General features: G+C 40.3%; 1 protein-coding gene across 1 annotated transcript in view; it reads left to right on the forward strand.

Moving 5' to 3' along the window:
* Positions 1-24,110, forward strand: part of LOC149947525 (serine-enriched protein) — an 81,589-nt gene extending 57,479 nt beyond the window's left edge. The window contains exons 2-6 of the mRNA XM_090172160.1: positions 22,485-22,641; positions 22,700-23,002; positions 23,076-23,561; positions 23,621-23,799; positions 23,923-24,110. Coding sequence (XP_090028286.1) covers positions 22,485-22,641; positions 22,700-23,002; positions 23,076-23,561; positions 23,621-23,799; positions 23,923-24,106 — 1,309 coding nt within the window. The 3' untranslated portion in view covers positions 24,107-24,110. The remainder of the gene's footprint in view (positions 1-22,484; positions 22,642-22,699; positions 23,003-23,075; positions 23,562-23,620; positions 23,800-23,922) is intronic.
* The last annotated feature ends 268 nt before the right edge of the window (positions 24,111-24,378 follow it).

Raw genomic sequence — 24,378 nt, forward strand, 5'->3', positions numbered from 1 at the left:
AACCAAACAGTAAATAAGTTTGCAAATCCTGAACTTCTTAAGTAGCGCTATGTGGTCTTAGTGAAAGTGTTTGGCCTGTTTAGCTAGAAATTTCTAGAAAAGTCTATTCGGTTTTATTTCGTTCATTCCTGGATTATTTTGAACCTAAAAATATTTATCGGTTTCATTAATTTTCTGATATGAAAGAAATCGTGGGCTTCATTTGGGAATAGTTTTTTTCTATGTACCACCAGTTTAACGGATAATATGTGGATTTATTTAATATGTTCTTAAAAAATCATTTTACCATTCTGAAAAATGCGTGTAATATTTTATTTTTAACCGTTATTTGTGGATTTAAAATTGTTTTTTTGATTAATCTCAACTATTTTATTTATATTCCTTGGAATAAATTAATAAATTATAATTTGTTTGAAACATAAAAAAGTAGGCTTGAAATATTTACAAATTACTCTTTAAATACACAACGCAGCCCTTGGATTTGAAGGAAAAAAATTATTTATACACGTGTTGAAATAAAAACCGCCGTGATATTTTACCTTTTCGTATATAGCATATGGTTGTGTCCGGCGCGCGTAGGGCTGTGTCAACTAATCCCAGGACACGCGCGAAACGAACTGACGCCGCGAAGTTTTATAGAAAGCTCTTGGGAAATATTCTCGAAAACGTTTTGGGGCAATTCATTGAGCCGAAACGAGCTGCAAACGTTATTCAAATTGACAGCAGTTGGAATAAGTTTCCGTTAGAAAACTTCGATGACTTTCCTTTAGGAGGGAGTGGGCGATCTTGATATCCCTCGCCCGGCGGTGGTCTGAGTGGGCGGCCGGTTGGGCGGGTTTTAGCGGAATTTGATGATTGATGACAGAAATGACAAATTACGTCCGAAAAACTTCTCTCGCTAGGAAGTCGTTTTATCTTGAAAGAATGAAGTTAAGAATAAATCTCCGCACTCTTCCAACTTTTCCATTTTCACATTCTTGAATCGGCTGGATCGATTATTCCTATAAAGCCTTTCGAATCGACTTAAGAAGTAAAGTCAGCCAAACACACTCCCCTTCTTTATAATATGAAGAGTTACTTTAAACTTTGTTGCCTCTATAGACCGAGTGAGGGTGCCCCGGATTTCGAAAAATTCAATAATTCTGACGTAATCTTTATTTCGCTGAGTCTTCTTATTTCAGCCGCGCTTTCAATCCGAAAAGGAACGCGTTATTTATTGCTTCGATTTTCGTGTCTGGCTTTACACGACGGTTTATGATCCGTTAAAAGTCTAGAACGTTTAGAAAACGCTTGACGTTAGTTAAGTATTCTTTCAACAAAATGGGTATCGCATTTTTATGGTAAAAGATTAATTTTCACGCCTATTAAAAATCAGACGCTATTTTCGTAACATTGAAAGTTTTCTATTCCGGATTTATTTATATAGAGGTCCTATAATTCCTATAAAATCCTATATTTAAAAAAAATGTCCTATATAACATCCTATATTTTTAACAAAATCCCCGAAAAGTTCTATAAAATCCTATAATTTTTATATTTTGCCCATTTCAAATCCCGCCACTCACATTGTCAGTGAAATTGCTAAATTTAGCTATAGGATAAATTCCTATACAAAGTCATTCTAGTCTGCACTATTGTTAGCTACTAGTATATTTTGTGATAAAATGGTTAAATAGTTTCTATTTTTTAAGTGAAAATCAAAGATTTATTTAACTGAATATAGATTTTGTTTTTAAATGCATAAAGTTAGTAAATGAAATAGGATATATAGGCCTATATAATCCTATAATTTTGAAAGATAGTCCTATATAATCCTATAATTTTGAAAGATAGTCCTATATAATCCTATAATTTTGAAAGATAGTCTTATACAGTCCTATATAATCCATTATTTTTTTAAAATAGTCATTCAAAGTCCTATATTTTTAGGAATATAATCCTATTTTCCTAAAAAAAAATTGTAGAAATATAATCCTATTTTCCTAAAAAAAAATTGTAGAAATATAATCCTATTTTCCTAAAAATAATTGTAGAAATATAATCCTATTTTTCCTATAAAAAATTTAAGATTTGAGGGGGGGGCATATATTAGTTAAGTAAGAAGAAACCACCTATGGACTGTGAGAAGGATGAAAAATACGCGAAAAAGTAGATAAGTCCATAATTAAAAGGGATAATATAGCTAAAACCTAAACATATTTGAAGAAAATTAAAAACTTACTAATAACTCGTACCGATAGGTCTTCGAGCAACGCGAAACTCGGATCAAATAGATCTTCGAGTAATAAACTAATATAAAAAAAAAATTAAATAGCCAGAAATTCCAACGGTAGACCGGTTTCGTTCTATTTGGAACTCGTCAGTACCGTGCGGGAAATCTGGCTGGCGACTATCAAATCGAAAAGGGAAACTAAGCCTAAACATTAAAAATTTCAAAACGCGTTGCATATAGCAACGGAAAGCCGAAAGGGGGGGAGTGTGGTGGAGAATAGTATATACGATAAGTTAAGTAAGAAGAAACCACCTATGGACTGTGAGAAGGATGATAAAATACGCGAAAAAGTAGATAAGTCCATAAACAAATTTGAAGAAAATTAAAAACTTACTAATAACTCGTACCGATAGGTCTTCGAGCAACGCGAAACTCGGATCAAATAGTTTTAGCTATATTATCCCTTTTAATTATGGACTTATCTACTTTTTCGCGTATTTTATCATCCATATATTAGTTAACTATTTCAATCAGACGGGTGAGAATGGGTTCGTTAATAATTTATTTAGTTGGTTATTTAAAAATTTAGCGGAACCTAGTAAGTAGAAAGACTAGTTTGCAGCGCTTTCGTTTTAATTTTTAAAGTGCATTTAAGTATGACATCAAAGCCCATTTTCGGGCTCGAGGGAGAAGCCCCTTTGTCTTAGTGACGAAATTGGTCGGCGGCAGAGAGTACAGCGAAGGGAGCCCTCTTCCGAGTATAAAAAGAAACTCCCAGGTGTAATCAGTTTAATCGTCTTTTCTCTTAGAGCAGACCTCCGCCGCCATTTCCCAAACTAATCCCGCCTGCCCTTGGTAACGTAACGTATACGTTCGGAGGCGAAGCCCGTTGGAAAGCGGGCAGGACAGGTTCGGGAAACGCGATGCGGGGAAGCGGCTTTCCCGGCTGGGTGTATATCTCTGGTGGGCTATCTTGGGGGAATTCTTTCGGAAGCATCCGCGTTGGATCATCCCTTCTTCGGAAGAAGATCCGCTACAGGGCCATCCATAGATCACCGCGCCGCACATCCCATTAATGGCCAGCCCGTTGCGAAACATTTTTTCCATTACCGAGAACATGAATTTTCTCTTCCGTTCCATCTCGCTCTGGCCCCAACCCCTTTTCCCCACCCACCACCCTTTCCTCGCTTCCACACTGACTCCGCACTCTGGAGGATATTTCTTCGGGACCACCTTCTGGGATGTTTTCCGCCAAATTATCGACTGGCCTGATATTCACTTTTCAGTTTGGTAAACTTTTTCTTCCAATAATTGGCCAATCAAACGCTCGCTGTTCGATTATTTATTTGTAGTTGAACGTAAAAAAAATCCATATTTTGGCAACGATATCCATCTGCCAATGTTATAACGTTATGTTTTAGAACAAAATGTAGTTTTCCAGACCATAATGTACTAGGTCAGGAATTTCGAAATCCGTGCTACATTAAATGAAAACGCTTGTTTTAGAGCAGGAATCCATACCTCTACTTGGAATGCTTATCGCGGCAGATTTTCGTCTCGATGTGACTGACGGTTTTGTTGACGTCACTATCTTAACTTAACAAACAACAACGTAAGAGGGGAACGCGAGCAAAGGGGATTTTATCTCTCGTAGGCGGGGCCAAAGCCGTGAGAGTTATCTTACCATACCTCCAAGTAGAGGTATTGATTCGTGACTAGGTTAAAACCTTTCGTAGCTTTAATAGGTGATTCCTAAAAAGATCGTTGGTCACATGATTTGGTTACTTTCTGTTGTATGGTTAAAGCTAGGAGCCACAAACACAGCACCCCACACAAGAAGAACGCAACCCGTCAAAAGTCGTGCATTTTCTCGCGTACAGTTTTCATTGGATAAACGCTTTAGCGCCTGGTGCCGTCGGAAGGGGAAAATTCGGAAATTGTCTTCCCCCCGCCAGTAAAACGCTCAGCGTAAAGGTTCGTCCAATGAAATTTGTACACAACACTGCGTTAGCGTGTTTAAAGGCTAGCTGCGTTCTCCTTGTGTTTGTTGCTCCTAGATTAAAGTATTTGAGAGTGCGCATTTTTTTTTTTCATTTTTAACGCGCGAGCCGCAATCTACTAATATATCAAGAGCGCAAGCCCAAAAAATTAACTCTTTGTCGTAATTATATTTCCGAATCACTTATTAAATTCTGAATATTTGGAAAGCTGAGAAAAAGTTTAACGTCGCTTCAAACAGCTTGTCTCCATTCTTTTACTTTGGCGTACGTACATATCCTTTGGGCCCCAAATGTCGTCCTGCCATCGCTAAGAACGTCGGATCCTCGCAGTCAGTTCCCTGGCTGGTCGGCTCTTACCCTCCATTAGAGAGTCGGCCCTTAATGGAAAAGACGGATTTCTGTCTATCCATTGAACGGTTGTAATCCCGGTCGAGGGGCTGACGGATTTAGGCCTTTTAGCCTCGACTTCTCTCTTTTCCTCGGCGGCATCCAACCTAGATTATCGGACAGCCTCAGATAGAAAGGCTTTTATTTCGTCCGCCGCAGCCACGTCCCAATGCACACGCCCTCTCCCTGTCCCTGTCCCGTCCTTTTTCTCCCCGGCCCAGATCGATCGCGTCCTGGACCACTTGATTCCCCGCTAAAGCCCATTTCCGTTACACCACTCGCCTTCCTTTCACTTTGAATTCTTGGCTCGGAAGACACCGCCACCCTATACTTATCATACGCTCTGGCTTCGTCCTTACAGGCTGCCCCAGAACTAGTAATCTTCTCTATTTCTTATTATCTTAAGAAATTTGCCGTTTTCAACTAACTCTGTCGAAGAGTGTTTTTCTTGGGTTGGTTTTCAGTCCTGGATTGTAGATGCGCTGGATAACTCCTAGGACCCTCGATTTCGAGGGCTCCCAAATTACATTTAATATTTTTAAAAATGGGTTTTATTACGCGCAATTTAGTGATATTAAAACGTTTTTAAGTAGTTGTTTAATTGTAAGGAAAAAATAAAAAAGGTATAAATGTTTTATTAACTGTTGGGAAAATTTTACACGAAAAATCAGCTAGGCTAATACCAAAGGCACCACCCCAAGCCCTAGTCATCCAGCGACTTATAATGCCTTTAAAACAGGTGGCCGGGTTACAATGCGTAGGAGGGTGGTGGCAAGCCCTTCGTGCCACGCGCACGCGAGCCAACAACTCCCTACACTTACTATTACTAAACCTAGGGATCACCGTCTTCTCAGGTCAGGTTGGAGTTCCCAGTATAATATTATTAAAATAAATTCCTGAATTTTAAAATAAAATTATTAAATGAACCTCGATGTTTCCGTTAATGAAATTCGATCCGTGTTTAGTAGCTAAACTTGACAAAGGCTGTGACCAAGAAATTCTACTCCTTATTTGGATAAATTAATATAAAATTAGGAAAATTTACTTTTTTTTAATTACTGACTCGACGATAAACTACTTAATCGGTGATGCATAGTGAAATGAACGATTAATTTGTAAAATTTTGCTTTCTAATGTATTTATCGTATGGGTATTAATACAGTTAACACCGAAAACGTTCAATATTATCTTTCGAAACCGTTTAAAAACGGTTCCCAAGTGTCTAGTGGGAACACGGCTTTTATGACTAAATCGGAAGCAACGCTAATGAACGTTTTAGCCGCTTCAACTCGAGTCAAGACCATCGATAAAATAACTTCGTATATAGATAGGAAACTTCAATGGGGCAAACTGACTCTCACGAGATTGCCCTGACATCTAGTGACTGCGCTAGTTGGCTGTGTTCTCAAGAGCGTAGAACGTATTGAGAAATTTGAAGTCGGAGTTTTGGGAATAAACGTATTTTGCAAGGTAAATTTCTTCAAATATACCAGAAATAGCGTTTAAAACAATCTTTACTGAATGCTATTTCTTTAGTGCTATTTTTTTTAATTTGTTCTCAACTCAAGAAAAAGTACTTTTAATGCATATAGCTCGCTTAAGCCTTTGCAATTGGGATTGCGTTACACCAAACAATATTATTCGGGTGCCGCCACCAGATGTCAGTCAAAATTCTGGCGTCACTTCTACAACATGAAGTTTCCTATCTATAGTTATTTTATCTATGGTCAAGACGCTCTTAAAACTTGTCAGAAATCGTCGGCAGCGACGTTAAATTCGTTCGAATGAAATTAGGCCTCGCTTTCAAGATTTAGGCTAGATTGTAATGGTGAAACCGTTAATTATAATTGGACAAAGTAGCAACGGTGATAGTTTAAGAAATACACGCTAGAATTTAAGATAAATTGGATTCAAGAACCGCGTTTGTAGGCTTTTGTAGCGTTCCAAAATGAGACGCGTTTCCGCGAATATTTCGCGATGTGTATCGTATAATTCGAATTTCGTCGAAAATTGTCTCGAGACGAGCTCCAAGTCGGTTCTGGGAAAATGGAAAGGGCTTTGCATAAGTGAAAACGAAGGCGGCTAATATAGCGCCTCGGCCGCCTCCCGGATTTGGACAATTCTCGGAGGAGCCGAAGGAAGCGCGAGATGAGACGAGTAAATAGATCCTGGCTCGTCGTGGCGCGGCTAAGATGGCGGGAAAAGTATCGGGGTCACTATGGGTCACTTGGGAGTCGTGAAAAGGGTCCATTAAGGAGAGGCGGGACCAGGGGGCCCGGGGGATTCTCTCCCGCCTGCAAATTTCGCCCGCATCAAAACCTTGTCTCTCGCCGACCTCAACCCGATATTTCGATACAGGTAGACGAACTCGTAAAGAATAGCAAGGATTAGACCCGTACCGAGGATGAGAATGAACCCTTCGACGTGGTGCTTTATCTTCCGCTTTGTCGCGATCGCGTACGATGACCAAATTGTTCTTACGTAGGTACTAGTGTTTCGCTCTGGGTCACGTGTATATACGAAACAATATAATGTTTATTAGACGCGTTTACTATTTAGAGACTACACTTTTGGAAATACTAACCAATGTTCGGGATTTAATCGTATTAGCTTTAGGATAGAATATTCGTCAGACGCCGCATCCTCGACCTTCGTCTCGGGTATATGCTTGGTGGGGCGGGGAGATGCGTTATATTGGGATACGCGTGGTATTAAGAAATGTTGTATCCGAAATAAGAAAGTTATAGCCGTATAAGAGAGGGAGCACCCTTTAATGGACGACGTAAAAACTTCCCCAGCGCGTACCTGCCTGTTAGCGTTGCAACGACTTTCATCTCGGCTGTACCCTCCCCCATTATCTCGCCTTATCCCCCCTGTTCCCTCCAGGAATTATCTTAAAAATACCTATAAAAAAACTTTATTTTTTTATCTTTTCGGAACTACATTGTGTTCGTCAATTACGTCCATTCTAGGCTTAGTTCAAATCTCAATTTGATGTCTACAACGACTGACTAATACCAAAGATAATACAGGGTTCTTACACGACCTGGAAATCCTGGAAAAGTCAGGGAATTTGAAAATGTTTCCAAAATGTCAGGGAATTTGAAAATGATTCCAAATGTCAGGGAATTTGAAAATAATCCCAAAAGGTAAGGGAATTTGAAAATGGTCCCAAAAAGTAAGGTAATTTTAAAATGGTCCCAAAAAGTAAGGGGATTTTAAAATGGTCCCAAAATATAAGGGAATTTTAAAATGGTCCCAAAAAGTAAGAGAATTTTAAAATGACCCCAAAAAAATCAAGCAAATAAATTTCCGAAAGAAAATATATTTCAAGATTTTACCTTAAACCACTCATTTATTCTACAAAAATGGTCAGGGCAAATTTGGAAATTTGGTCAGGGAAAAACTGGAAATGTCAGGGAATTTAATTCCGGAAATTTTGTACGAGCCCTGTAATATAGACAGCTCATTTCCTAGTTAGTTTCGAAATCACTGCCTCACGCGTATTCAATAGCAGGTACCCACTTCCTGCCGGAACTCAGAAAAAAATTAGCTTCATTGATATATCATTGTAACCAACTGTAGATAGCGCCCTACAACCACCGATGGTGGAAGACATTTCGGAGGTCACGTGACGGAAGTGGGTAATCGCTTCGTTACAAAACCGTCCATCGGAAAGCTCTCTAAATTAAAATCCAATGTACGGAGTTCCATATTATCTTTGTTAATACCTAGAATGTTATACCAAGAAACGCTCAAAATGTATCCCTAAGTATAAATAATAACATTTTTTGTTAGACTGAAATGCTCGAGGCGGCCGAGAAATAATATCTTATTGTTGAGGAAAAAACAAATTTCGTCGTTTCATTGCGGGTAACACAATAAGCATATATATTGATTTAACGAGTTGTTGGAACGCTGTGGTTATATGCCGGATTAATAATATTGATTCATTAGGCATTTTAGAATTTTCCGAATGAGACCCGAATGTTCGATAGGCCATATCTTAGCAGCCGTTTGACGTAGCCGGATAACAATGGCACTTTCTAAATATGAATCGACCCTTCAGAATCCAAAAATGCAGGTTTCAGGGGCGTAACATCATTATTAAAAAAGTTGTCAAAAACGATATTTGGGGTTTCCGGCGTATATGGAAATGCTACACGTGAATCAAGACATAGGTATGAAAGATATTAGTAAAATATTAAAAATAAAATTGGTTTAAAATTGCTATCATTCATAGTTTTTGAGATAATCGCAAATAAGTGCCAAAATCCCAACGGCCGAAGACTTATTTAACAGAGTGTACAGGGTTATTGAAATATCGTTCCTAATGAACAGGGTGATAAATAAAGCGTGGTCATAGATTTTCCTTTGAGTTAAAATAACTCTTTGGTTGTTAACGCTTAGTGCGTTGGTTATGTTAAACGACAGGATGATTGAGATATGGTTTTTAATTTACAGGGTGGTTGAGAAAACGCTTATTTTCGACCCAATTTTCGATTTTTAGGTTATCATAGTACGTTTATTAAGTTAATGTACAAGATGATTGAAAATTTGTTCAAATTTAAATGTAATATTTAAAATATATTTGATACCTAAATGTCAGCTAGGAGTAACAAACACCAGGAGACCGCAGCTAGCCTTAAAACACGCTAACGCAGTGTTGTGTACAAATTTCATTGGACAAGCCTTTACGCTGAACGTTTTACGGGCATAGGTGGTAAGACAATTCCCGAATTTTAACCCTTCCGACGGCAGCAGGCGCTAAAGCGTCTAACCAATGCAAATTGTACGCAAAAATATGCACGACTTTTGACGGGTTGCGTTCTCCTTGTGTGGGATACTGTGTTTGTTGCTCCTAGATGTCAGTGACATCAAAGACAATGTAGAACTCCGTACCCTAGTCCCTAGATTCGAATTATGTGAGCTTTCTGATTGACGTTTTTGTAACGAAGCGTTTACCCACTTCCGGCACGTGACGTCCGCCAAATCGTCCACCATAAGTCGCTGTATTTCCCTATCACGGCCAACTTTGTTGACGAGCTGTTGCGCGAACAGCACCTCATCAAAGTTGGCCGTGGTCTTTTCTATAGTTGGTTATCATGGTAACTATGGAGCTATTTCTTTCTGAGTTCCGGCCATATCATTGTTACCTAAATGTCACTTTTTTAGAATAAAGTCCATGTCAGTGGCAAAAAGTGGTAAATATGGCCAAAAGTGTTAAAGTGATAAATAGTAACTAATAATCAGTAAATTCATTTAAATTATGTAATTAATATCTTTCAGATATGTAGCATCACTTACATGTGATATAATGTTTCAGTTTTTCACAAAAGAACCATTAAAAAAAACCTTAAAGATATATAGCAGACGAATTCAAACTCAGAAAAAATCGTTGAAAAATAGCCAAAATAAATAACTAGATTGGGCTATAATTGAGTTTCTAGCCCAAAACCTGGCAACTATTCCAGTAGTGCTCGGATTTCGATTAATTTTTATCCATGAATAAAATAAGCTCGGCGATATTTAAATAACCAATAGTTGAATAAAAATTGAAAAATGTTTAAATAATCGAAAGTGAATAAGCCTTTTATTTAAATAAAACAAACAATTATTTAAATAAAACAAACAATTATTTAAATAAAACAAACAATTATTTAAATAAAACAAACAATTATTTAAATAAAACAAACAATTATTTAAATAAAACAAACAATTATTTAAATAAAACAAACAATTATTTAAATAAAACAAACAATTATTTAAATAAAACAAACAATTATTTAAATAAAACAAACAATTATTTAAATAAAACAAACAATTATTTAAATAAAACAAACAATTATTTAAATAAATGCCACTTTTATTCAAATAAATGCATGGTCGCGTAAAAAACCTAATTAAATAAGTTAAAATGATATTCTTTTTACCAACGTTTTTTAAATAAATCGGAAAATTTGTGGATAATGAATAAACAATTCCGAGCACTATATTCCAATTTGTCTAAAATAGCACAAATATATTTTTCATCAGTATGTTTTTTATTTTTATTATATTATATTATATTATATTATATTATATTATATTATATTATATTATATTATATTATATTATTATTTATATTAGCCAGTAAAAGTATTATTCGCCATGTCGGTATTTACCACTTATTGCTACATTATTTGACACCTGACATTTACCACTTCGGAACACTGGGCTAAGATTGACTACGTGCGAGGCAGTTATTTCGAATCTAGGGTACTATTATCTTAGTGGATTTAGGCAAATTTACCAGCAGTTTTACCCTTCTAAGCAGGTAAATAGGGTCCTTTTTTAGTGAGAAAAATAATAAAATATATTTATTCACTTTAAGCACTTAAACAAAGTTACATAGAATGTTTATGTTTATTAAATTAAGCTGATATTTATGTTATCGCGTAATTGTACTTCTCAATAATTTCGGGAAAATATCTATTTTATTACGTAGTCCATTACGGAAAATAAATTATTTATAATAGTGTTTTATTTTTGGCGCACGGAAATCTCCCGACTTTATTTTTTTGGGGAATATTTTTCTTTGTGAAGTGTAGTTTCCCCATCGCGTTTTTTCTAGTCCATTTCGCAATAAATAAATCTCGCTAGCGAAATCGGGAGAACAAGATGTCACGGACATTTAAGTACACACAATCCCCCCGATGTATTAAATATATTAAAATATTACATTTAAATAAATTTTCATTCATCTTGTACATTAGCTTAATAAACCCAAGAGGAGTTTGATCGAAAATGAATTTTTCGAGTTACTTGGTTTTGTAAATAAGCTAGCGAAACGCGAACACCTTAATTTAAATTAATTTTTAGACAAACCGAATTTTTCGAGTTACCTGGTTTTGGAAATAAGCTAGCGAAACGCGAACACCTTAATTTAAATTAATTTTTAGACAAACCGAATTTTTCGAGTTACCTGGTTTTGGAAATAAGGAAGCGAACGAGTTAGATGGTGCCTGTATCAATTGGCACGAAATTCAAATGTCACAATAGTGCGTACGCGGGTTGTGGGGTCCCGCGAATTAGCCAGAAATCTAACTTAAAATAAAAATTTGTTAATGCAACCGAAAACGTAGTTCAGAAATTATCAGTACTAACTAAAAATATAATTTTCAACCAAGTCGGTCTTAATTTAAAAAATATATACATATAAAGTCGAAAATCGCCAAAAATCACTAAAATGGGCAAATGACCAACTTGTGGGCCCCCGATCTCCAACTGTCATAACGAGCTAACGAGGGCATGATATATCCTTTCGATGGAGATATCCCTATCCCTTCTAAACCTAATTCTAGGAGAGTTATGTGGGATACGGCGGCGTCATCGGCTACACTGTACGTGGGCCCAGTACACACAAATCCTTTAGGGATTGCGTGTAAAAACCAGCTTCTTTGGCTAGAGTGGTAAAAACAAGGTAGCAACTAGCCAAGATAATAATAACCGCTTCTCGCAGTGTTTCAAATAAATGAATTGTTCATTATTAATCGGAAAACGTGCAGCTTTTACCAGGATAACGAGGTTTTCTTTGAAAGTATTACGATCAAAACATTTGAATTTGAACTGTACTTGACAAAAAAAACGGAAAAGATTGAGCATTTTCGTCCAAGTTTCTCTTTCCACGGAAGTTATAAGGGTCTCAGGGCGAAAGGGACGGATCTCGCTGGGTCTTTTGCGGTTTTCAATTCTTCCTCTTCGATTCCTCTCTCTCCCGCTCTGGATTTTTATTTCCGCATAAGCCAGCTTTCGTCGTGTCAAGAAATTCCAGAGCATTTCCGGCCCGAATGCTATTATCGAGTTCCACAATTCCAACGGAACCGGAAAATTCTTTTTCCTCCGACTCCCTCGTTCTTCGAAATCATAAGGGCTTTGAATACTCCTTCTCGAAACTCGATCGTAATTATTAAAGCAAAATAGACCATACAATTTCTGAACCAGTTTATTTGACTAAAAAGGACATATTAGTTCTTGATATAATAAACGAATAATATTTTCAAGGTCTAATTGGTTAATATTTTCTTATTAATACACATATAATTGATTTTATGATTTATAAAATAAAATAATAGATTTTTAATATTTCCATGAAACATTTCTTTTTTTTTTCGTCGGAGCCATGATTTCGAGGATTTTTCATTGATTACCAAAGATTTCCCGATTTCTAAGGATTTCTTTTAATTCCAAATAATTTTATGATTTCTATAATAATTTTTGATTTTTAATAATTTCTTTCCAATTATTTTTGATTTTATAAGTATGAAAATTTGGTTTTATAAAATTATTTTCGATTAATTTTGATATTTAAGATTATTTTCGATTAATTGTGATTTCTAGGATTATTTTCGATTAATTTTGATTTTCTAAGACTATTTTTAATTTTAAGAAATTCTCAAGATTTTTTTAAATTATATTGATTTTTTTATATTCCAAGATTATTTTCGATTATTTTTAATTTCATGAATTCCTTTAAATTTTGAAATCTTTTGAGAAATTTTGTATATTTTTTGATTTTATAAGATTATTTTCAATTTTTTTAATTTGAATAAATCGAGTAATCTATTTTTTTATATATATGTACACCAGATTTTTCGGGTGGCTGTTTCCTCCCGCAAACCTTGCAATACAGCCGCGTGCTACGGGGAAGCCCGAAACTTGATCCAAGGGGTAACGCGATGCCCTGTATTTAAGACTGGAAGAGCCGTCACATAATGGCAGTTCATCGAAGCTAAATAAACGTATATATTTAAATTTAAATGGTATATAGTCAATCTTGTCCCGTTTAATTAAAAGCGCGTATTAATCCTGATGCTGGCCCTCATTGATAGATGGGGTGACAAACTAATTAGTATCGTTATCTATTAGGGGCCAGGCGCTCTCTCTCTCTCTGGCTTTTGGTGGTGGTGTTTAGCTTTTTAGTCTCCCTTTTTCCGAATGAATCGGAAGTGGCTTTAATAAACGTATATACGAATGCCACTAATGAAATTAACAAGTAATTGAATACGGGCGCGGGAATCGGCGGCGGCCCTATCACGCGTCTTATCTAAGCCTTGGCGCGTTCCTTCATTAGGAAACCGAGACTCCACCCGCGAAACCGGCGAATCCTTCTTCGACGATTCTCGCCGCTTCCTTTGATAAAGTTTCGTAATTTAAAGTGTTCTCCTCCGCCGACTTCTCCTTTATTCCAATCATCCGAAAGAGCGCTGGGAGGAAACAGGGAGGAACGGGACGCAACATTTTTCTAAATTTGCATGAAAGAGAGAACGAGGGAATACACGGTTTCCAACTCGGAAACTCCGCTGTGTTGCCTGTTTTTTTATCGGAGGATAGGAGAAAAGGAAAACGAGGGCTCTGTTTGTCTTTCATTATCGAGGTTAAATATTATTTAACCTTCCCCTCAATTGAAATTAACGTCGAACTAGCGTCGTGAAATGTTAATGTCGTTAAAAAGCGCGTATAGATTACCTTGTTTCGCTTGAAAGAACTTTTTGCGTATCTGAAATTAGCGCGTAGTAAATATTTTATCGCTCGGTGGATTTAGAATTAGGGTTAAGCCAGGGTAGGATTTTATATTGATTTTACTAGCGGAGTGTATCAAAATTCTTAAACACACACGCGGGATAAAAATGCGATATTTACGCCGTTCATCTCCATTTAATCAGTTTAATCTACAAGATTGGTTCGTTACTCTTGGAGGGATAAAGTTGAGCGTAGGGAAGTTTGGCTCTATGAGAGCATGGGCAAACTACTTTGAGAGGTTGAAGCTCCGGCCTCCATGTCGAGATCATTTGCGTTTGGCGCCATCTGTGAACGGAGAAAACTAACAATGGATAGGGGTAGAGTTAACAGATGGCGCCAAAGACAAATGGAAGGCGTGGCTCCACTCCTATATAACGGAACTCCCGAGGCCCAACGGTCCGCTACTAGGGTACGCGTGCTTTATTCCTCCAAGGTTTAATCCGTTAAATTTGAATTGTGTAAATTTGCATATCATTTAAACTGTTTTAACATGCCATCCATTTATCGTCGCTTATCAAAATGTAAAATGATAAATGAGATGCTAAAACACTTTAAATAATATGTAAATTTCCGAAACTCGTATTAAATAAAATAAACTAAACGTTAGTTCCGGATTTAAAAATAATCACGATATTTTCAAATATTATTATATTATTATATTATTATTTCCACTCGCCAGTAGCAGGGCCCTAGAGGTCCTATAATTAATATAAAATCCTATATTTTCAAAAATGTCCTATAACATCCTATATATTTAGCAAAATCCCCCAAAAGTCCTATAAAATCCTATAATTTTGATATTTTGCCCATTTCAAATCCAACCACTCACGACCGTCAGTTAAATTGCTAGATTTAGTTATAGGATAAATTCGTATACCAAGTCATTCTAGTCTATACTTTTGTTATTGTTAACATGGTTAGCTACTAGTATATTTTTGTGATAAAATGGTTAAATAGTTTCTATTTTTAAGTGAAAATCAAAGATTTATTTCTCTAAATATAGATTTTGTTTTTAAATGCATAAAGTTAGTAAATTATATAGTCCTATAAAATCCTATAATTTTGTAAAAAATAATCCTATAAAGTCCTATATTTTTAGAAATATAATCCTATTTTTCCTATAAAAAATTAAAGATTTGAGTGGGGGCCCTGCAGTAGGTCACAAATAGATCAAAGTTTCGTTAATAGTCGCGAAAGAAAAATTGTACCCCATCGTGGAGTTTTTCCTCGGACAAGAAATCGTTTTCGCGTAGAGCGCTTCGGATTTAGTGACATTCATCTCGGAATGACATCACGGGGAACCTAAGAAGATATGAGTCAGTGTTAAAACCGACATTTTGTCCGACACGAGCGGTCCTTTTGACGCGAAAATCCCCTCGTATCAAAACGAATCCCCAACCAGCGAGAATGAGTCAGCGACGTCTCGGCCTTTCTGAAGGAGCCACCGTCCGAGTCTCCTCATCCTCCAGGATGTCTTCTCCGTAAGGCCGCGCGCCTATACTCGCGAGTTCGCTGTTTTTTAAGCGCAACCTTTCGGGGGAGCTCCGCTCGTGTGACAGCGTGTAGTGTCCAAATCGGATTCGGACACGATCTGCGGAGAATGGAATGTCAACGGCAGTTCGTGTCACCGATGTAGGCTGGACGGGGAGGATGAAGCTTTCCTGACTGGATGAGGGCTACTTTTTGATGGTTTCCAAGGGTCAAGCACGGGTCAAATCGTCACCCGGACTTGACACGATATGAAAATTGTGGGGCACCAAATACTTGAGATTTTTTCGGACGTGCTTGAACCTTATTCCTATAATTAATAAATAAAAACACTAAGGGATCTTAAAATTCATAAAATACGCCGCCATGTTAGGGTATAAAAGCAGGTAAATACCTGACAATGTAAAGGTACTGTACCGCGTAAAAACGTAAAATTTGAAATCGGGCAATTTGAGCATTTTCGAAGTAATGAGGGCTAGATATAAGTAATTTGAACATTTTTTATTAATGGGTTTAAACTAGTTTAAACCACCGGTTACAACTGGTATTAACCATACTGGATTTTTAAATTAAAAAAAAGCCGGTTTTTGCCAACCCAGCCATCTTTAGCAGAAATTTTTTTCATTCGAAGCTTTTTAGCGAGTTCTCGCGGAGAGAAAAATTATCACGAAGAACTCTTCTCAAGAGAAGAATTCCTTATTAGAATTTTGACGCGCCCCATTTCGGTTGCAATAACTAATTGCATTGGTATACTTTCATCGGACGACACGGGATTAGAAGAATCGGAAACCGTGTTGCGAAATTCGTTCCGGAAACGAAATTAATGGTTCCGCTGCAAACTTTAAAGAGCAAATACAAAATAAATGACTCCTCGCAAAACGATTGTTCAAAGTCGTCTCCTGGTCGGAAATTCCTCGAGGTACGCTGAATCTCTATGTACAGCTACGAATAACACGGCATTTAAATTATCCAAAGACGGCGTCGGTGAGACAAAAGACGGTCTATCGGACGAGCTTGCTCCCGGTAAACAATTCCGAGGGAATTAATACGGGCTACCTTCTCCCCTAAATAAATCGATTCCCGATGGCCAAGTTTACGATGGAGAAACAAAAGCTAGTCCCGACTCGCGATCCAAACGCCAGAGAGAGAGAGAGAGAGAGAGAGAGAGAGAGAGAGAGAGAGAGAGAGAGAGAGAGTTTTGTTTCAAAAATGGCCTTTATTGGCGGCGAAGAAAATACATTAAGTTACAGAGTGATTATGCAGATATTAAAATACTAAATAATACTAGTATAAAAACGGAAAAACAATAGCCAAAATTGGGCTTAACAAACTAAAACATCTTTGGTACAGCCCAGAGGGAATTAAAAGACACTAAAGTGTCCGTGTAAATTGCGTATGCCTTTGCCGAGCGGTACCTGGCAACCACCCGAGTTTTACACCGGTTTTGCAACCATCGGGTGAAAAAGGAACAGTTGGCGGCATTAAAATTGATGGTAGAGAGGTTGTAGTAGCGATCTCTAAGAATGCACTTTAACATAACGAACGCAAGGTTGCAAAAACAGTGATTACCAGGGGTGGCTACCAGGTAAAACATTTCGATAGGGTGATGTTCGTGGCCGGTGTGGAAGCGTACCCACTCCAAAATACCGACGACGACCATACATACAATAGGGCACTCAAAATAGACGTGGTTAAAAGTACCAATGGCAGGGCAGAAGGGACAATGAGGAGTAGTGACCTCTGGAACGAAGTGGACGAGACGCGAAGGACTAGCCAGCGAACCATGAAGGGCGCGCCACTGAACGCAGTTCTCGAGTCGCGTTGTGAACGGTGAAATTTTCGAAATGGGCCACGAAGCAGTCGCTTCTTGAGGAGTGAAAGGAGCGACGGCAACGGGCCTTAAAAGCGAAAAAGTTTTTGAGACGAGAGCGTGGTATATTGATCTTGTGGTGACGGTGTTATCCAGAGAAACACGCGAAACTCCCCAGTAGGAGCGGATTTCAATGAAGAACCGGTGAACTGTTGAGGTACCGAAAGAGAAAGTACGGATGATACCAGAAGAGTCGAAGACACCCGGAAACGAATGTGCGGCCGCGGTGTGAATGGCCCGAAGGGCGAGCAACGTAGCGCGAGATGGGCGAGAGTCACGAAACAAAGTATGTGGCTGAATCCATGAGTGATTGCGATCGTCAAGAAAGTCGGCAAAGCGAACGCGTCCAACACGAATGAAAAACCCGTGGGAAGCGGTAGAGAGTGGTGTCCCTTGTACTGTCTTCAGGAACGGGGAATCAAACACTGGCAGCGCCTCGAGTGTTGCGCGAGTCACTGCGGAAGGAGAGTATGCCACGCTAACGGAGTGCCAGCTATTGTACAGCGACGAATAGTAGCTGTTCGCTAGCGGAAGCTGCGGACGACGGAGAAGCAAGTCGTCGAGCGAATGAAAGTCTTGCACGCATTCGCGCAGGATGGCGGTTGCAGTCAATGCGCGTGGCATCGCGGAACCAGGACCGGCGGAAATCGAGAGAGCTTCCGCGACGCGAAAAGCTTTGACTTTTGTGGCAATATCGACTAGGCCGAGGCCACCATCCCGTTTTTTCGGGTAAAGCTTAGAGGTAGGCACCCAGTGAATGCCGTCCCACAGAAAGTCGACCAGGAGCTTCTGAGCGGCTGTGATAAAGTCGGCGGGTGGGTGAAGCGTTTTCAGTCGATGCCACAAAACACTAGAAGCGAGCGTGTTGGCGATTAGAGTTCGTCCGTCGAGGGAGCACAGGTGACGATGTTTCATCCAGCGCCCTAAGACATTGCGTAAACGTGTGAGGAGTTCGGGCCAGTTCTGGGCGTCGAAGTTCTTGGAATTTCCCAAGAATGTGCCGAGAAACCGACCGCCATCCGAACGAGACGGGATGTCGAGGGGAGTGTCGGTTCGACCCTTCCACGAGCCCGACCAGAGAATGTACGACTTCTCGGTATTGACGACGGCACCCGAAGCGTCGCTGTACTGTGTAAGGCAACGTTGGAGAATGTTGAATTCCATATTGTCGCGTAAAAAGGAATTAAAATCATCAGCGAAAGTACCGTTAATAATTTTATAATGCGTTGGGCCAATGCGTGGGCCAATGCGGTGGCGAAGGAGGCACATTAATGGCTCAAGTGCCAAGGAGAAGAGTAAGCCGGAGAGAGGACAGCCTTGTCGTATGCCTCGATTAAAAGGGATGAGGTCCGTAAGGGCGTTGTTAAAACGCACGTGGAAGACCGAGTTGGTGTAGATTACGCGTAAAGAGTCAACGAATGTAACCGGAAAACCGAGACGCGATAGCACACGGAAAAGGTATTCGTGGCCAACCCGATCAAAGGCCTTCTCGAAGTCAATGTTGACGATGGCGAGCGGTTCGTCGAGACTATTGGCGAGAGCAATGAGGTCGCGAAGAACGGCTAGGGTGTCGTAGATTGTTCGATCCGGTAAAGCGTACGTTTGAGAGGCGTGAACTACGGAAGTAGCGGCTAGCTTCAAACGATTTGTGAGGAGCTTCGCGTAGACTTTGTAGTCGGCGTCAGAGACCGAGATTGGACGCCAATTTAGGAGATTGTAAAGGTCGCCTTTCTTGGGAATGAGCAACACGATGGATTCCGCGAACGCGGGGCCAAAGTGTGGATTTGCTTGAAGATCGCGATAGACGTCCAAGAGGATCGGCGCGAGAAGATCTTGATACATATTGTAAAAGTCAATGGGTAAACCGTCAATACCCGAGGCCTTGCCACGCGGTAGTGACGAAATCGAGTCGGCGATTTCAGTCGCTGTTATAGGGAAAGTCAAACTAGTCGCGTTGGTGTCACTTAGAGTCGGGAGATCCCGAGTTAGGTCCGCTTCTGAAGACTCGAAGGTGGGAGAGGAGACGGGAGACGAGTAGAGGTCGGTGTAAAAATTGACAACTACGTCGCGCATGGACTCGGCGTCACGAACGAGAACGCCTGAGGCGTCGTATAAACCTTGGACCACGGAGGAGGCGCGTACCTTTTTTTCCAGGCCGTAAAACTGTTTTGATGGGGTGTCAACAGCGCAAGCGAATTCGCTACGGGAGCGAGTCAGGCTGTCCCGCGCCTTCCCGAGAAGGTAAGAATTTAACTGTTCCCGACACGCGGTGTAAGCCGGAGAGTCGGGGGAATGAGCGGACAGTTCGACTTCGAGAGCAGTTCGATGAATAGCCTCATTGACTCGTAGTTCGTGAGATAGACGTATGAGGAAGGATTTAATGGTCGGTTTGAAAATGCGGAACCACCAGTAACTCCAGGTTACATACTTGGGGCGCGCGCGAATTAGGCTTAGAATCTCCGTTCGGACTTTGGTGGCAAAGCCAGTATCGAGAAGTAGCTCGGAAGATAAGCGCCAGAAAGGCGGACGGCGGGGAATCGTCGCGTCTTGAATAAAGGCGCAGAAGACAGCGTCGTGATCGGAGTAAAAGGTAGGAATATGGGATACGGATTTTAGCATGGCGGAGGAGGAATAGTATAAACGATCAAGACGAGCTGACCGCAAAACACCACTGTTCCGCGAGCGCCAAGTAAAAGAACGACTTTGAGGGTATAATTGGCGGAATGCGTCATTAAGGTCGTACTGAAGAATCAGGTCCCCCAGAGAGAGAGAGAGAGAGAGAGAGAGAGAGAGAGAGAGAGAGAGAGAGAGAGAGAGAGAGAGAGAGAGAGAGAGACAAGCTAGACACACTCTCTGGTAGACTCGACGTGAAGATAAATTCGACTCGCATCCCCTCGGATACCATTATTTAATTTAACGCTCCTGTGTTTTGAATGTCATTAACTCCTTTTAAAGAGAGCGTAACTCCTTTTAAACTCGAATAGATGAGTTTCAGTTCATTTAATTTTATTCCACTTACGAGTGCCGCGTTTCATTGGGCGCCCTTAATAGTTCAGTCGCTGTTTGCGATACCAAAAATTAGAGAATATACCGCGATTTCGATCGTTCTTGAAATTCAATGAACTTTGCTAATTTTCAAGTTGGGTGAACGTCATTTTCTCGTTTAACCGACTTATCATTTAATTGATATTTATTCGCAATTTGGTTCTATTATTTACGAATTTTAGACTCAAAGATCTTTAAGGAAATTTCGAAATTTTGAATAAGCGGAATATTAGTTTCTAAAATTCGCTCATTTCGTAAAATTATCGTACAATTGGATCGGGGTATTTAATTTGAGTTTAAAGACGATTTCATGAATTTGACATTAAAAGCTTTTTGGAAATCGAAGGTACGTCGCGAAAGTATTTGGGTTTTATTTTCTAAAACAATTCAAAATTCTGCAGTTCCTCGGACGTATCTAGACGAACAAGAACGAAAAATATTTTAACTTGTTTACTCAAGTAAGCAAAGAATTCGAAGACGATTTTTCGACAGAATTTCGATCCATACTCGGTGGTCACGAGCACTTGGCAGCGCCATCGAGCGCGAAACGCGCGGGTCCTAGCCAGCTACGTCGCCGCAAATCGAAGTTGACTATATTGGCATGGCGGGGCTAGTCGCATTGACAATGGCTTGTCGCCGTAGTCGGAATATTGGGACGACGCGGATAGAGGAGAGGGCCGGCTCGTTCGTCTCTGTCTAACGTTCTGTGATTAATGAGCTACCAGTTCCCCGTCGCTACCGTCTCCGCTTCATCTAACAGCCCTAAAAATACGCCAATGTAACCAGCGAGATAGACCGTTCGACGCCTCGGTTTCGCACCCCTGTACGCTACTAGAAGAGCCCCCTTCCTCTCCTGACAATCTCACTTGACAGTATTTTTCTTCAAAAAAGCTTTCCACGCGTTACTCTCTTGACGCGGTCTGTCAGGATGGTCTACGAGGCGTACGTAGACGCCAGTCTGTATTCTTCCGATACGTTTTATTTGATGTAGAGGGACTAGCTTTAGATTGGAACTCTATTTTTCTCCGAGACATTTTGGGAAGATTTATCGTAAGAAAAGCGAATTTTTGGCCTTCATAATGGAAGTTGTGAATTATTGATGTCGGAATTTCCCCGTTGATGGTTCGCCACTCTGATCTATGTCCTACCAAATTCAATTTTCCATTTAAATAAGCGAAAATGATATTATTTCGGTTAGATTTAGATTTGGTTAAATTAGAAACACTCGCGAAGATTCGACAGAATCATAAATCAAATGAAACGGAATAATTCACTTAGGTGTATCCCAATTGTATTACGTCGAGCGCGCTCGTGTAGCCGAAGAGAGCCAATCTTATTTATATTTTTTCACGGCATTCGCTTCTTTTTTATTCGGTTTCATTTGGTTTTCCCAAAAGCGTAGTTCCGGAGGAACTTTCTGCATTTCGGTGATAATGGGAACCGTAAGCGAAGATCAGATCTCGGTGAGGCAAAGCGAAGGTTGCCGAAGAGAAGGGGAGAGTTTTCCAGTCGCCAAGACAGTGTATGGAGGGCCGAAGCACCAGGCAGGCAGTGGTCCGTATTTCTAAATTCAGGAAGCCCCGGGCTTAGTCCTCCCAGGCTTTCTTCCCTTTCCGTCCCCAGGGGACGCTGCTGGATTTCCCGCTCTGCCGGTGATAGGATTAGCGGGAGGCCGTTTTGCAATGGTACGAGGCGCTCCTCGCGGAGAAAAGTGGCTAGAATTTGGCGGGGAATATGAAAACGGAGACGGTAAACCATTTGGCAAACAATATCAAATAAAGCGTCACCAAGCGCTATAGTTAAGGGTTTTCATCGCGCGTGGCCAACCCTCGCGAGGGCACCATTCAACCGCGCCAACTTCTTTTTCAAATGCACTTCTTAAAAACGTAGTTTCTAAAACGATATTATTTTTCTTAAATAGGTGTAACAGTTTTCAAAATGTGAAACGAGGTGAAGTGTGCAAAGTACCGGGTTCCAGCGTGACCCCGGCTCCTCCTGGTACGCCCACTCCGATCCGTCTGCCTCATTCTAGGGTTGACGTCTTCCGAGACGTTCTATTTTACGTCTACACCGGAAAAGTACGATAGAGGACTAATTTTTATTTTAGAAGTGGCTGACTTAGTTTTTTTTCTGCAGATAGCCCTGAAGGACAACGTGGTTTTCGAGACTTTGGCCGTGTCTCAAGAGCTGGGCATCGAGGAACTGCGGACGCGATGCGAAGAACACATCACGGCCACCATGTCAATTCATAACGCCTGCACGTTCTTAGCCGCCGCCCTCGAAATGGACAACAGACTTCCGGCCGGTAGCAAAGGTGGACGATCTTTCGTGGATCGATGTACCGCCTACATAGGCGAAAACGCCGTCGAGTGTCTTAAAACATCGGCTTTCTCCAATTTACCCAAAAACGCCCTGGTGCATATCGTGTCGTCGGACTACGTAAATGCGCCTATCAATCGCCTTTTCTAAGGACTTTAAACATTTAATCGTTTATTTCTTTAACGCAACGCAGTTGGCTTTGGAAGAAGAGGACGTATGGAGGGCAGTTTTAACCTGGGCTAAACACCAAGCGGGCGTCACCCAACCCACCGCCCATTGGACGGAAGAGGAACGAGCCAGGATATCTCAGCAATTGGCCGGGGTGATCAACCACGTCCGTCTTCTACTTATTGACAGCCAAGTGTTTGCCGAAGAAGTGGAGCCAACGGGAGCCGTGCCCATGGAACTGTCCCTGGAAAGATATCGGTTCGCGGCCCTTCCCAGCAAGTTCGCCCAGGCGGAGGACAAGAAAATCCAGCCTAGAACCTCTTTAAAATTCTTTCAAGGCTCGCAACTTTTAAACGGCGAAAAATTGCAGCTCCAGAGGGTGCTGAATGCCTGGTACGGCAACTCGAAGCAGATGTGGCGATTGTTGTACCGAGCGTCGACTCACGGCTATTCCGCCGAATCCTTCCACTCTCACTGCGATGGCCACGCGCCCACGTTCGTCATTATATTGGTAATGCTTTCCGAATGTTCCATCGTATTCGAGACTGTAATCCAAATTGTTTCTCTCAGGGCCAACACGGCGAGTTATGTGGCGGATTCAGCGACGTTCCTTGGGGGAAAACCAACGGTCGCGGAGGCTACGCTCCGTCCGAAAAGGCATTCTTGTTCACCCTCATCAACAACGTCGATGTACCCCCCACCAAATTTGACGTCATGAAGAAATTATTCGCGATCGCTCAACATCCAGCGTAAGTACACTTACGGAGTACTTTTGCTTGACGTCACTCCAACGTAGACGACAGCAAAATGGCGAATGTACTCTGTTGTCTCAATTTGTTTTATTAACGCTTGGTTTTTTATATCGACCTTAGATATGGCCCCATATTTGGAGCGGGAGCCGACCTGTGCATATCCAGCAATTGCAACACCAACATGGACAGTTATTCAAATCTGCCGCACTCGTACGACGGCGAGAATGCCTCCAGTACCCTCTTCATGGGCAGATATAATTTTACGGTGGCCGACTACGAAGTTTATCTTCCCATGAATAAGTGACGAAGGTGAAACTAAGCTATTTAACCGCCCTCCAATTTGATTAATTTACGCAACCATCTGTTTTGCCACAGTATTATTATGTTCAGCGGAAACTAATATTCCGAATAACATGGTCAAATGATAGCCTATTTAACGGTCCACTAGCGTTCGAAAATACTAGTTCAATCTTGGAACAATAAACTAGTGGACCCGAATTCAGATTTCTCGCTTGGTTATTTTAGAGCTTATAGCGTCACATTGTTCGATATTGGCAAAATTTACAACCAAATATT

Source organism: Leiobunum rupestre, chromosome 4 (assembly GCF_980474605.1).
Source record: "Leiobunum rupestre chromosome 4, qqLeiRupe1.1.hap1, whole genome shotgun sequence".
NCBI classification, from domain to species: domain Eukaryota; kingdom Metazoa; phylum Arthropoda; class Arachnida; order Opiliones; family Sclerosomatidae; genus Leiobunum; species Leiobunum rupestre.